General features: G+C 41.1%; 1 protein-coding gene across 3 annotated transcripts; it reads left to right on the top strand.

Moving 5' to 3' along the window:
* Nucleotides 1-337: 337 nt before the first annotated feature.
* On the top strand, nucleotides 338-15,439 carry LOC135492802 (short transient receptor potential channel 7-like). Of its 3 annotated transcripts, none has more exons than XM_064779447.1 (12): nucleotides 338-1,532; nucleotides 8,308-9,066; nucleotides 9,257-9,415; nucleotides 9,678-9,842; nucleotides 10,402-10,573; nucleotides 10,978-11,193; nucleotides 11,723-11,984; nucleotides 12,428-12,662; nucleotides 12,935-13,099; nucleotides 13,368-13,439; nucleotides 13,732-13,804; nucleotides 14,063-15,439. In XM_064779447.1, exons 1-12 carry the CDS (start codon nucleotides 1,446-1,448, stop codon nucleotides 14,857-14,859), a joined length of 3,162 nt encoding a protein of 1,053 aa, XP_064635517.1. In that variant the 5' UTR covers nucleotides 338-1,445; the 3' UTR covers nucleotides 14,860-15,439. The 3 variants fall into 3 exon arrangements, with proteins under 3 accessions (XP_064635517.1, XP_064635518.1, XP_064635516.1); XM_064779448.1 differs by lacking the exon at nucleotides 338-1,532 and adding an exon at nucleotides 4,434-4,525; XM_064779446.1 differs by lacking the exon at nucleotides 338-1,532 and adding an exon at nucleotides 5,672-7,441.
* Nucleotides 15,440-15,672: the final 233 nt, after the last annotated feature.

Below are 15,672 nucleotides of genomic sequence, written 5' to 3'. Positions count from 1 at the left end.
GGACGCTGACGGGCACGTAATATGCTGCTCAGCTTGAGCGATATGAAAGAGTGCACCAAACGACAATACGAATATGTACTTGACCCGTCAGCTTTAATCAGTAGAGTCGTATAGCTGACACAAAATCAAGTGCCTGGTATCGTTTCGTGGACAGACATTATTAAGTGCGATACATTTGCGTGAAGGGCCCGTGTTGACAGAAATCGATCGAGCACACGGTATCAGTAATCATTGCGATGTTTACCCGTGAAGCTTTATGGTTTACCTAACGAGTTAACTATTCAGAATCGAGTTGACGACACTCCATAGTAATATTGCCACTGCACCACAGGACGAGAACTGCTGCGGCCAGTTACCTGATGGCGTATTTTGCAGGCGTAACCGCTCGATTGTCATTCAAGTTGGGTATAATAATCGACCGGAATCGCGCATTTTTATTCGGATATCGCAGTTGCCTTGACCCCGTCGCTTTGATTTTGCTTCTCCAGTGCTCGACCTGCTGGAATCGCGTTGCGCCAAATGGAAAAGCACAAGACCGTGTATTGTTTCCATTTTCGTGACTGAGCTTCATCCAGTGGTCAGACTTCCGTCCTATTTCAGTATTATCGTCATTTTGTGGAGTGCTCTATCCATCGGAAGTGCAATTTTCCAACCGGAAAAGTCATGGTAGACCGGGTAATATTGTCACTCAATTTGCTCATGTACTTTATGCAGTAAGCAGAGATTTTTGACATTGTGAGGCAGAAGGACAGTGGATACACGTTTCCACGCATTATCTGGTTAACATGTCTCGGCCACCTTCTCCTCGAAATCTTTTAAAACGGACCAGTGCCGTAATTCAGGTTCTAACATTGTGGGTGAACGCTTTGCGGATATGACACACCTTAAGTGAAGACCCCATCGTTAGTAAAGTGACTCGCGGCTTTCGAATTCTTCTTACCAGAACGTTTATACTGCAATTAGTCGTCGGAGAAGATGTGTTTACATGTACAGTGTACGTTTCTGTACCTATTTACTTCAGGAATCCTGTATCTTAAGGAACACTAGATTGTGGACACTCTTGGGACACCATCAAAATCATTTACCGACTCAATCGACTCGCAAATGCTCATCTGAATCTGCTCATTAGTCACTGTGTTTGCACACACCCATTTACTTCAGGACATATCTTACTTGATCATTACTTAAACCGGAACTTGAACTTGAATGTTGCTGAGATCTTGTGAAATTTCAACAGTGGTGCTTCGTTGTGTACTTTAGTACACTCATTCACTTTAGGAACGCATCACCTTTAAACTTGACGATTTCTGAGAAGATGGAAATGTAATAGGTTGAAGAGCTGAGGCTGCTCTCTCTATTTTATTGGTATTGGCGTCGAAAAGCGATACGCATGAGAATAATGATCAACGGAATCTGACTTATCAGTTCTGGAGCGGAACGGGGCAATGGGTGCGGACCTTGGGTTGGGAGATCTTGATCTCCTCCTAGGGTCCATTCAGAGGAGAGCAAATAATATCAAACAAAACAAAAAGGTAGGTTTTAAGCTTAAGGTTTTGGGCCAAACCCGTTTCTGTTTCATTTGTAACACTGGCCGTGCCTGCAACGTAATTATAGCCAAGCCAAATGGTGTTACAGCATTGTTTCGTTGATTTCTGATTGAACTGTTATTTGGGATACTGTAATAGAATCTATCTATGATTATCCTCCTTCATAGATGGTATAGCGGACACGTTTGCCTGTGTTATTGTGGTCGATTAGGCAATAAGTGATGTCCATAAGACTTTTATTAAACCAACTGCTGTAACTTAATTCGTGATCAGTACACATTTCCTTCTATTTTTTTAAAATCCATACAAATAATGAAAATCCGGCTCTTAATGGCCTACGACGTTCGTTAAAAAAATGATCATCAATTGAATTAGAAATTTTCCAATTGTGTAAATACTGATTTATGTACTGAATATAAATTTCAACATTACCGTTGGGTAGGCTGATATACAAATATTATATGTAATCAAGTTTCAGCCAAGTTGCATGCATTATAACTGCATACAGTATTGTGTATAATTGCATTTCTATTTTCCTGATCCACGATTAAATACAGACGGCGAACCGCCCTTTAAAGGACGTACAAATCACTTTTGCTGGGTCGGACACAAAATAACACTGCCTGCTTCACCCGATTAACAGTCACTTGAATTCACAACTAAAACGTGAAAAGTTTCACTATTCAACAACACACACGTGCAGTAATAAAAATATTTGTTTTTTTTAATATGATTGAATAAACCTTTTCAACAATTGTTTATTCTATAAACTATTGCGAAATCACGTCCATTAAATGGTTTTGTTAGGTTCCAGTGCACCCTAGACCTCAATGCTACTAAACGTGATTTATGGTTTTGACCGTATTGGTTTCATTGACAAATCGCGTACAAAAACGCATACTGGGTGTTAAAAATCAAGATGAACAGAGAATGGGGTGAATAATTCGTCTTACTGGTACATGCCAGATGTTTCGTGAAATTATTTAATACTGGCAACAGCGGGATGCCTCCATAGTAAGTTACCGCATTTGTGCACATACAAGTACTGCACATGTAAATGATGCTTATTCATTTGGGGAAGATTTTCTCTTACGTCTAAGTTTCTACAACAGATGGTGTGCAAGCACAGCTGGGATGCCTATAGTGCTGTCAATATTTTATGCAACATAATTATATAATGGTAGGCCTGTTTATAGGAAGTGTATATGCATCTGTTAAGTCTGGTCAGAGATGTCAGTCCATCAGTCGACAACAGAAAATACGATTCTGATTATCCATTCAATCAGTATTCTTTTCCAACACCCAGTATGTGATCAACCATGGACCAAATTCTTTCTTCGTTATCAAGTTACCAAGGAAACAATAATAAACTATTGAAATAAGTAGCAATGCCGTACGTTTCACTTGAGAGTATTGTTGGTATGTTTTATTTGGTCTCGAATGGAGCCATTATGTGGCTATCTGCAATCAGCGGATCGATCTGACTGACCAATTTACAAACCGGAAGTGAGAACAGAGTGGAATTGATAGAACGTTTGCTGTATTAATTAGTCATCAAGTAAGGGTGGACGTTATTGAACCCGACGCTGCATGCATGCTGGTGCATTAATCAGCAAACTATAGCCTGGTTCTAAACAAACCTCGACACGATATATATCAAAGAAAATTATCCTATGTCAGAACAGCGACAACTGGTATGGGGGCCGTTCATTTGGAACGTAGGCGCTATTTCCCGATATTTTGGGACCGGTACTCATTTCCCCCTTGTTCGCTAGGCCCCAAACTGGTTTGTGAGTTAAATGTTTATTCACCCAGGACAATGCACGTAAAGGATTTTCAGTGAAACCTTAACGGTTTTAGATATTCGAAAAACTCGGATGCAATTTTTGTAGACTTACGTTTGACCCTTTGTCAACTACTTTCCTGGCCAGGCAAATGTTCGAGAGCTGTGCTATACTGCCAACAATGATACAACCCAAGTACATATTTCCCGCTGGAAACCAACAAGATTTGGAGGATGTTACATGATACACGATATTATGCATACATGTATCTCTCTTAGATATTCAATGCCAGCAAGCGAAATGCAAGGAATGCTTTTTCCCGTGAATTTTGCATTAAACCCCTACCACGCTTAATAAACACTGTACATTTAGCAACACCACCGTAAGTGCAGCAAGGCTGCAGTAAGTGGACATCAATATTTGCCAATGTCCTTTGTCAATTTCCCCTATTTCTCGAGTAAACAGATGTGTAATTAAGGTCCCCCACAGCATTTTAATTCTTAGATAATCTGTGTCATGTTGACATAGGCTCCACGTGAGTGCTTCTCATGTCGAATAATAGACTGACATACTTCCGAGGCTGCTGTGCGACTGTTTGAGATGCCTTCTAATTCGATGGCCACATGGTGTTATACTTTAATGAACGATAAATTCATTACCGTACTCAATACACATTACATGTACATGTACTTTGTAAACCGCATTGGATACTTTTGCTATACAACTTGTTACTTTCAAACGAAAAAAATATCGCTAATGGCGATTCAGGAGAAATATTGCCAATTCGGTATATATGATCAAAATTAACAATTACAAGTCTATATTATGATTTATTTCCACACCTTACCTTTGAACACGATTAATTTAGCTCTCTTCAACATGTTAAATCATCTTACATGTAGTTCCCCAAGTCAGGAGCGTTGCTAGCGGGGTGGGGGTGGGGGGGGGGGGGGGGAGAGGAGGCAGATTGCATGGAAGACAATTTCGGGAGCAATCATTGGGGACGTTAAAAACAAGCTGACAAGGACAGGTGAATACATAACTTATTAGCCATCGTACGCATGCGCGCAAAAATGTTTCATTAATATTTTTGCATGCAGCAAAGTCATACGAATTAAAATGGATGTAAAGGATGTAAAACTTGTGGCTGAGGAAGCAATACAAAAGATAGCTGAAGAGGTCAGAGGCATTTGGGTTAGTATCATGGATAACTAAACGTTCTTCTTTACGTTTTAATCTAAGGTTATGGTGTCTCTTTGTGTAAAAGAACAAAGATAATGTCCCATCAGGTCCCGGGATCAGGTTTTCCTTATCCAACCGATACATACCGCGATGAAGAATTACACACTTGCCTCGAATGGTATCAAGATGACATTGGGTTTCATAGCAGGATTTTCTTTGAGGCAAGGCAATTCACCTCAAATCCATGTCTGCACATATTACTCTTTAATGTCCAGGTTCTATGCGTGTTTTTAGTCAGTTTGAGGCGCCTGTCGGTCTGATCGATCGCTGATAAGCTGTTGACTCTTATATCGTCGCACGCCTGTGGCACATCCGTGACCCCATGGCGTAATGGAAGTCAGAATGTGCACTGGAAGCCGCTCAAAGATGTTGAACAAAGATGTTGCACATTCTATAAAGGCGTATAAAACGACAAGCATTTCAAGCAGCCCAGTGGCGTTAAGGATAAGAGTGTTGGCAAATAAAACCATAGGTCTCGAGTTCGAGTCCGGATGAGAGGACCTATTTATTTTTTTCCTTCCAAAATTCTCTGCGAAGATCTGCATCGTCCCACGGCTTGCTGGTTTGTGAAATCAAGCGCATCGAAGCATTGGAGGTCTATCATGTTTCAGGCTGTATTCAGAAGGGCCTTTCGGTCGTTTGAATTTCTTACTATTGCCGCAAGGGGTGCTCTGGTTTTGTGCATGCAGTTCAGCTTTAAAAAATGACCTGTCGAGTCAGCGACCGAGCGCCAGCTTTAAAGTGTATTGTACTTGTCTGATAGTTCATTGACTGAATCACTGATAGTCATGACTCTGGCATTTATCTCATGACAGTCGCTTTCACCACTGGACAAAAACCGGCCGGTCATTCAGTGGTAGTTACATTCTAAATGCATCAATTTGATAATAGACTTGATTGAACCATAACATATGCTGTTCTTCGAAATCCTGGCGCACTTTGTGTGATGCATTTCTGAATGCAAATGAATAACAGTTGTGCTTTACATCGAATGCATTCAATGCGAATGACGTATGCGATACCATTAACGGTTTATTGATGTAGGCACCGTAAAACTATGAAACCATCACAAACATATGTTCGAAGTTGTAGTCATACATTTATTGAAATTCTCGCTTGACTTCACGTTAGCATTAATCTTTGGATGAGAACGAATTATGTATTTCAAACATGTGTGATGGAGTGTTTGACCGCAAATGTGTGAAGTGTTATGAACCGTATGAACTGTTGTCAAGTTTCCTTTCAACACGTCATAGAGACGATCTTGGACAACTGGACGACTGACCCACGCAGCTGTGGACAAAAATGGCGATTTTCAGGATACGTAAAACCGGCGCCTTTTAGGATAAACGTTCATCAAAAGCACGGTTAATTTAAAGGACTCCAGAGATCTACATTTATATATAAGGGTTGATTTTCAGCTCAGGAGTAACGTTGAAAAACGCTGTCAAGGCTAATCCGTTTTTTATTACATACATCAAAACCAGGACAATGTTGAGGATACCGTATATATACTAAGCACCGTGATATAGGTTGGATGGCTGTCTTGGCTATTTGTACATCCATGCACCTTCCGAGTTAACAGCATGTCCACCCAGCTTACGACGCCAGAAAGCGACGCTATTTGAAGGCTCTCCCAATAACTGCCGGTGGAACTTTCGAATCAGAAAATGCATCACCTGGTTCTGTCTGGAGACGTTCAAATGCGTCAATCAGAGTGTGTTACTTGGCCGATCAGGCTTCGTGTCAATTCCTTTTTTAAAACGGTCTCACTTTCGGCATAATGCGATTGTCGCGGAGAGAGAAAGTCTGCGATGTCGCGTTGCTATGACGGAGATAAGCTTGCTGAACGACCTTTGGTCAGCTTACGCAAAAACCCCATCATCAATTAAGAAAACCTTGAAATTCATGGCAATAAAACGCACTACACACAACATGTACTTTAGCAGTATTCTGTAGGCTATTTATTCCGTAAACCGAACTGTGATAATAAAATGCTTATGCACTGAATTATCTCAGCAAATAAAAACGTGCTCCAACTAAAACTATCTTTGAAAAAGATAGGTAACAGCCGTCATATTTGAAAAAATCACTTAAATGGACAAACGTTTCTAAATGTAAGAATATCAGATTGCACTGCAAACCAGCTGTATCGAAAAGATCAATGGCCAGGAAACGATTTTACAGCGAAAGCAATTTCCTCGGTGTATTCGTCATGGCGGCAGTATTGCACAGTCGAAAGTTGTTGATCGGTGAAGTTGCATGAGCGACCTTTTGACTAGGCTGAATTGCACGATTCTCACTGGAGTACACGGAAATCCATTTGAGCTCGAGCCAGAGGAATACGAGTCCTGTAGTTGAGTTGACACCGTAACGACTAAAAGAGCAGCATGAAAAGAGTTTCTTCGTCGTGATTGCGCAAGCACTTTCAAATGGATGACTTTTTATACTGTGTTCCTTCGACTTAGTCAGTCTCTCTTGTGCGAACGAATGGTCCAGGGCCATTTACGTCCTTCAATGGTCCTATTACCACAACATTTTTCAAAGGATAGTCAATTATTGCCAAGTATCATGCTTATGCTTTGTCCGCCGTAAGTCGGAATTTTTCAGTATTTGGAAGGAATAATTTTGGTGTGAACTATCATACATGTAGGAAGTTAATAAAATGACTTCATTGACATCTGTGAGTAAAGCATTCAATCAAACCGACAGGAGAATGTTGAGATTGGTGTTAATCAAAACCTGAATTTCTGCGGATAGTTGAAAGTAGACTCAAGGATGGCGAAACAGTTCAGAGCCTTAGGTCATAGGATCGTGCATATGAGCGAGGAAGCCAAAGGACAACTGCTAAATAACTCAATAAAAATGGTAAAGAATGGGTTTTCAGAGCTCGAATAGACTAGTAGTTCCTGAGTATTGTAGGCCTAGCTAATTGAAACGTGTGGGACGAAGCTTTGAACAATTCGTTGACCGTTCCTGCAAGATGACCTCTTAAATCCACGTATTTTTTTCGGTAACATCGTGAGAATGGTGTACGTGAAAGATATTTTTCTTCTTTTCAACAAATCAAAAAAAATTATTTCCTTTATTTTGGTGCCCACTTGCACGATGTCACATTTGATGGAGTACATCCAGTCCGAGTAAAGTACACTTGTCATACGAAGTACAATACGATTATACAAACATTTCTATCACATCCTTGCATCAAACAGCATCAGCAATACGTACAATATATGATCAATAGAGGAAATCATTAACTGCCTTGAACACGTGTTCACATCACTGTATTAATCACCATTCGTAGCAACTACAATAAAACGCCCCGTGAGAGCGTTGTTGACTTCCAATATTCAACGCCTGTCCGGAAAATAAAAAAAGAAATTAAATATTTACGTGGTACTTACAAATGTAATTACTGAACCTGTGTCCAAAAAAAAACACTACAGGTATTTACTTGGTTGCAAAAAATCGGAAATCGTCAGCAAAATCATGAACACTAACTTTACAGTGATGAACAGGAATATTATACGTTTTACTAACGTTTTTGAATCAATTTATCCCTGTTTTTTTTCATCATTCAGCCCTGTCAGTGTTAGATATGCTGGGTACCGACAACAAAAAATCATGTGATTTACAGAGAACGTTCGTTATGACTGGTGAGATGACGACTGCAACGACCACCAAATGACCAAGCGAAAAATAATTATTTCTGATCCGTCTGATTTCTATTTCAGAATGCCCAAAATGCAGTTGACGCTGGGCGGAAGGTTAGCAACAATAAGAACCATAAAGAAAAAAAATTACCTGTCCAGGACGCCTCACTTAATATATTTGGAGATTCCCTCTTGACGGACACAGAGCGGAGGTTCCTTAGTTCAGCAGAAAGTGGAATACTGAAAGTAGTTCGGCAGTCGGTTGAGGATAATTGCAACCTTAACATAAACTGTGTCGACATTTTAGGACGGACCGCATTACAACTCGCAGTGTTACAAGAACACTACGATGTAATCCAGTACCTTTTAGGAAAGTGTAAGCTGGAAGTGATAGAAGACGCTCTACTACACGCAATCAAAAACGGTTCTGTGAAAGTTTGTGAGATATTTCTAAACCATCCGATTTATAGCAACCCTCAGAGACGAATACAGTTGGAATTGACGCATGGCTTTTACGACCATGAAGACAATAATTCCGACTTCTCACCCGATATCACTCCAATTGTACTAGCAGCTCATTGTAATAATTTCGACATAGTTTTCCTACTGATTCAAAAGGGATTTCTGATACCTAAACCCCATCATTACTTCTGCCAGTGCACGGAATGTATCAACCATAAGGAGTTTGACCGCGTGGTCCACTCGCGCTCAAGACTGAATGCTTACAAGGGCCTGACCAGCACGGCATACATGTCCCTGTCAAGTGATGACCCAATTATGACGGCGTTCGAACTCAGCCAAAATCTCACCCACTTAGCCGAGAAAGAAAAAGAGTACAAGGTAGAGTAAATTGGAAAAAAATACGTGCCTAGAAAAGCTTACCTAGGTGCACGATGTTATCGACACTAGAATTTTCAGCGCTAGAATTTTCCGAAATTGCCTAACACAGGCTATTGATGTTCCAGAGTGATGATGCACTTCACATCCAGTCTTCGGTGGTCAGGTCAATTTTTCCGAATTTCTCTTTCAGAATGAGTATAAGGAACTCAGTGATAAATGTAAGAACTTCGCTGTTGACCTGCTGGATCTGTGCCGAACTGAAGCCGAGGTTCATGCTGCTCTCCATGGTGATAAAGGCGTGAATGATCTCAGCCGGATCAAGCTCTCCTTACAATACGAAGAAAAACGAGTGTGTACTAAATTTAAACTACGATTAGGGCTATTTTCCTGTTGATAGTTATATCAATATCTGCGTATTCTTTGCAAAGTTAGGACGCAGATATATATAAAGCACTTTCCCATACGGCATAGGGTCGCAAACTTAGTAAGATATAAAAATCACCAGTTAAAAAGAGTTCATCGAAATTCTCGTTGCTGATTATTTTGTCCGGCCAATACATATTTAAAAACTGTATAATCTAGTATCTAATCTATGTACTCAAACATTTCAGTTCATTGCTCATGCCAGTACCCAGGAACATCTCATGGGGATGTATTATGCAGATGTGCCCTATCTTCGCCATCAAAAGTCCGTCACGCTTCTCCTGCTCATGCCGCTAGGAATGGTCCTAATGCCCTTCTTCGCCGTTCTTTACTTCTTTGCCCCTAAATCAAGGGTAAGCATTCAACCTCATCGCACTGCGTGTTTCAAAACTTATTTATATGATATTTAAAATGCAAACCGATTGACAGCTAATATGTATGTATCAAAAATAGAGCGGAATTTCAGAGTGCCGCATGCAGTAGCAAGCCAGATGTTCTGAATTCAAAGGAGCGCTTGTTATTTGAAGGTCGTGACAGGGTTCAGCTCCCGGTCAGAGCACGCTTGAACCTGTCATATTGAAATGGCTTCTATTACCGACATGCATGTTGTGCTGCAAAAAGTTTTTATAGAGCTTAATCAATGCCTTGTTGACGCTCAGATCTCAAAGTTTGACTGAAGTTTGTCACTCAAAACTCGATCGTAAACATAGATAGGGGTTTCAATATCTTTTCATAGTCGAGTTTCTTTTTACGGCGGGTCGTTTTTCGAGTTTCAGTAGTTTAGCCTAAAACAACATAATGAGTATAAACTGAACAACTGAATGCCGCATAAACGAGAGGGGGTCTTATACATGTATCCGGAAAAATGCCAACTCCTTGGGTGATATATGGTTACTTTGTTATATTTTACAGCCTTCCCAGATCATGCGCATCCCGGTAGTGAAATTCATGAACTTTACCATGTCCTATTTTCTGTTCCTGATCTTGCTGTTCATTGCAACCGGTCTGTCAGGATCGGACAAGACAGACATCTTTTACGGAGACTATGCACCTGTCTACATCATACTAGCGTTTTATGTAGCGGGTAAGTGTCTTATGCCCCCATCCCTCCCCCAACACACAATGCACACTCGCATGCACGCACACACGCGCGTACCTCACATGTACATGCACAGTGACTTGGCTTCTCACTTGGGACAGTCAATAATGGAGTTTTGTTAAGAAGGCATTCGATATGTTAGATGTGTTAGTACGTGTAGATGCAATATACGTTGGTTTCAAAAGCGCACCATATGCTAATAAGGCCCTCCATGTATTATCATATGGCGCTCCATGGGTAGTGTCGCGTTCCATGTTACTATACATGTATGTACTACTCCATTTATTCCTGTTAGTAATTTAAATCATTTGCTATCCATGATGAGAAAAGTTATTAATATAATACTACATTGATTGTACATCAAATAATGACACATTGACTCTCTTCAGGAATGTTCTGGGCCGAGGTGAAGGAGCTGTGGGAGGAGGGCGCGTATAACTACATCCACGATATCTGGAACCTCATGGACATATGCATGATCGCATTCTACACGTCGGCGTTCACCCTCTGGACGGTTCGGGAGTTCAGGCAACGCAGCGCCTTGCGGGACGCACAACTGATGAATCCGAATGTAGTAAGGTCTAATCATACATTCGAAGATAGCGGTAAGTCGGGAGACTTTCTGACGAGGGCGATTGAGATCCCGGACTTATCAAGCAAAGTTAATTATACGTTTAGGGATCGAAATGTACACAAAAGTTGTCAGCTAGCATCTGTGATACGTTGAAGTTCTCAACCTCCCTTATAGGAGTCTTAAGAGATCGTATTGTTAACGCTTGACGATAGTACGATATCACTTATTCTAGTAGGCTGTGTGTGATAGACTAAAATGGTCCGATGCGATTGATCGTTCTTCTACTTCTCTTCACAAACTGAAACAAGAAAGAATCAAGTGAATTTGTCCGCGTCCGACCGCTTGACCACTCCATATAATATACCATAAGTCACCCACTATCAAAATCAGATTGCCTTTGGCAATCAATGCTCATAAATCTTACTATAGCCGTCATTTCGAAATGAAAAAGCAAGAGAATCGTATCAGGGTTATACAGTCAAGTCAAATTAATGTTTGGGCCATTTGACTATAAGTTGGACTGGACTGGATCAATGAAGCTTATGGATGCCTTTTTTTAGATCCAAGCACGATAGACCCAGAGGTTCTCGCCAACATTGTGTTTTCCGTCGCTAACGTGCTGAGTTTCAGTCGCATTGCGTACCTCCTTCCCGCCACTGAACAGTTCGGCCAGCTCCAGATATCCTACGGGAGAATGATACAAGATGTGGTCAAGTTTCTTATGATCTATGCTACCATGTTGATTGCCTTCCTGTGCGGCCTGACCAGTTTGTACAGTCTTTATGGAAATGGCACGAACTACGACAACAACCATTTTTCTGGGTAGGTATTTGCAGTCGCCTGGCGGAAGAAGAAGTCTGTAGATCACTCGTAACTTGTCCAGCTTCAGCGGCTCCAATGTGCTGGTAACCTTTTTCGAAATACATGTATAATAATTGAAACTATTTTATAAGGCTATCAAACGACCAAGTAGTGCGCTGCGCCGTTTGGGGAGCGTTGAGCGTAATGGATATGAGCCAAAAAGTGGCAATCAATTCCTTCCTCACCGAAGCACTAATCGTTCCTTGGCGACTCATCAACGCAACCCTCGTAATCGGCCGCTTTTGTGATTTCTGGTAATGGTACGAGGAGGAATCATGAAACCCTCGAAAATCGTCACTGAAAAGTACTTAATGATCGGGCATCGTACTTCGTACTTTGTCATACGTATACAAGCGTTGCGACACCAAACATTTGAATGACAAACAGCATTGTTTTCCCTTCAGCATCGTGGAAACCTTCCTCACGCTATTCTGGTCCACCTTTGGTCTGGGCAATGCCGAAGCGCCGCGCCTCAGTCCCATAGACAACAATGATGTCTACGTGGAGGTATTACCGGTCGGGGACAACCTTGTGGTGATTGTCGGCTATGTCCTCTACGGGATCTACATCATGTTCACGGTGGTTGTACTCATCAACATGCTTATTGCCATGATGAGTAGTACCTTTGAGGAGATCAGGGTGAGTACTGCGCGGCTCTCAGTCCGGGCCGCGAGATTTCTCCAAAACAGGTTTACTGCTAAGAAGATTCTAGCTCCGACATAAATGTTCTTTAACACATGATCGTACATTAAACATTATGACCATCAGTAACGCATATTCTATCCTAGGACATTTTCAAACCCTTACATTAGTGGACCACCTGCATATGTAGAGACTTTAACAATAAAGGAACAATTTGCAGTTGTGGCAAGATACAGTTAGTTACCTTTTTCACAATACCTTCTTTTTAGGCTGATGAGGACACAGAGTGGAAGTTTGCTCGTGCGAAACTTTGGCTGAGTTACTTCGATGAGGGGACAACTTTACCTATTCCATTCAACATCATCCCAACGCCAAAATCATTTTATAAATTATTCATGAAAATCAAACGATTATGCTGCGTGAAATCAGATGACGTAAGTTCGGATTTTCGCGCGTATAAATCAGACCTTTGGTTTACCTCGAAAGATCGTCCTCACGAGATATTACGCAGAAGCTCGGACTGGACGTTTTCGGTTTTCGTCATTATCATCATCATTTCGTGCTTAATTTTCATGTGATAATGAAAAACGTGATATAACTTCGGAGCTTTTGTTGATTCAGCAGGAACAAGATGAATATAAAGCAGTAGCGGATCCCTTAAACTGGCACTAACGTACATGTATGTGAATTGTCCCCTTTCAGCCAACGAAGGAACACTCCAGTGAGACTGACTCTGCTAAAGTGAAGAGCATGTTTGGCAAAAGTGACTATCTGGTAAGATGACTAATCAACTATAACTTGCGTGTTCTATAGAAGCTCAGTTCTCTGCCTAGCGATCATGAAGTAGTCCCTGGTTTTATTCTCAGAATCGGCGTACCATTCCAGTCAGGTCTTTCCGCCGGACACGTCTACTGTTGTTGATAGAATGTTAAGTCATAGCTTTAATTTTCACAAGAATTATTCACTTCGCCATACCAGTATCATGCATCTACAGCAACGTACTAATACTAAACATTTGAACTACATTTAATTCTCTTTTATTCACTGCATTCCCCTCACACTACAGGGAATAATGAAACGAATTGTGATGCGGTATGTCCACACGATGAAGCTAGGCAAGAAGGGAAGAGGAAAAGAAGGTATTTAAACATATAGGCCTCTTTAAAATAAGAAAAGATGTATTTATTAAGATGTATCCTTGACCCTTGGTGAGACAAACGATGATTTATTGAGCGCACACATTGAGGTTTTCAACCTGTTGGAAGCTTTCGGTTCGTTGGGAAGCTGATATTTTTTCGAACATTTTCCTATCTGAATGAGTTATACCAAGACTTGAAGAAAAATGTATTTGTTTTACGATTATATCTTGATAATGGCTTGGTTCCCCGTCTTTCCAGATCTTCAAGACTTTAAAGAAGGGATGTATAGCCAGTTAGAACAGTACCACGCCAAGCTGGAAAAGAAGCTAAATGCGGTCAACAGCGCTATTACATTCGTCGAAACTGAGGTCCTGACGCTTGATAGGAAAATCTCGGAACTCTTTAATTGCGAGATGATGGCTGACCCGAGGGAGGAGGTATTTGAGGAGGCACAGGAAGATAAGGTCCCAGATGAAGAGGAGGAGGCGAACAAAATTGCTGCAAAATGTCCCGAAACCCCTAAGTGGAACCAGGGCCGGTTCGTGAAAAATCCGAATAAACGCTACGGGACAAATTTATCCGTGTTTGTGCAGAATTCGATCTATGGAAGCAGTAGTGGGGGTTCATTGCAAGGGAATGGGTTGCCGGATGGGTCATGTTCTGTCAAGGAAGGGGACGATGGACAGGGAGATTCTGACATGCCTACCTCTGCTAATGATTTAGCAAAGTCTTCCACAAAGAAGAGTTCCTCAAACAGCTCGCTGAGGAAAAACTCTAGTGGTTTCTCCGTGGCGGACATTCCAAGCTCCGCGGCTGACATTCCAAGCTCAGTGAACGGTCATGTTGACGACACTGAGCCTCTTGTCTCGTGTGCCAATGTGCCCGACCCAAGAGAGGACAACAGCCGGCCTTCATCTGACGAGGATTCATATCAGAGACATGGGAGAAACGAGGGAAACGATGTTCTTATTGTGCCGCCCAAAAAACCTGAGAGACATTTGTACGGAGGGCCTTTTGATAATCCCGTTTTCGATGGGGAGGAGGAGTTATTATGATCATCGATCAACCTTGTCAGTCTCGGCCGGAAGTAGGGCGACTCTTTGAGTCTCGATATCATATTTTAATCTAGCCACAGCATGGCCAGATGTATTTATTATCTGATGTTACACTGCATGTATAGGTGTAATATATTGTCAGTAATGTGTAAAAACAGGGTGATAGTTACAATGAACTTGATTAAGAAATTTTGTTAAGTTGCAGCAGGTATGAAAATTAGGAGCTCGGGCAATTTGTTTCTAATTTTGTGCAAATTAGAGCTATGCAGTCGCCTGTGAAAGCAATTGCTGGCGATTAAAAAGGCGATTTTGAGCTAAGAATCTAGTAGATAAGGCTTGAGTGGCCAAACTCATTTTTTTCAGCGGCTGGATGCGATTTTGAGTTGTAACAGTTGCGTCAACAAAAATTGCCCTATAGCGTTTGTTTTCCAAATCTGCCCTTTTTGAAAATGACTTGTAATTGAAAATCTATTTGCAATTTCCATAATCTAACAATAGTTACACTTTGCACTAAATGTCGTTCAGATGTAGACGATTAAAGAACACCATTTTATAATAAATCTAACTACTGAAGTTGTTTTGATATGATGAGTCGCAAAGGTGGAGATACCAGTATTTTGGACGAAAAGCAGAACTCTTACTTCGGTGCACCTTCGAAAAAGAAAAATTACACCGTCAATATGACTACACAGCATGCCCGTTCTTGTCCGTAATAAGCTTGAGTCGGTCTTATATTTCGCCGCTGTTGATTATAAAAGACTTTAACTGAGAAATATGTACCGGTATTGATAATAACTAAAAAGACATTAAAGT

Source organism: Lineus longissimus, chromosome 8, assembly GCF_910592395.1.
Source record: "Lineus longissimus chromosome 8, tnLinLong1.2, whole genome shotgun sequence".
NCBI lineage: Eukaryota > Metazoa > Nemertea > Pilidiophora > Heteronemertea > Lineidae > Lineus > Lineus longissimus.
This window is presented reverse-complemented; position numbering and strand designations above follow the sequence as displayed.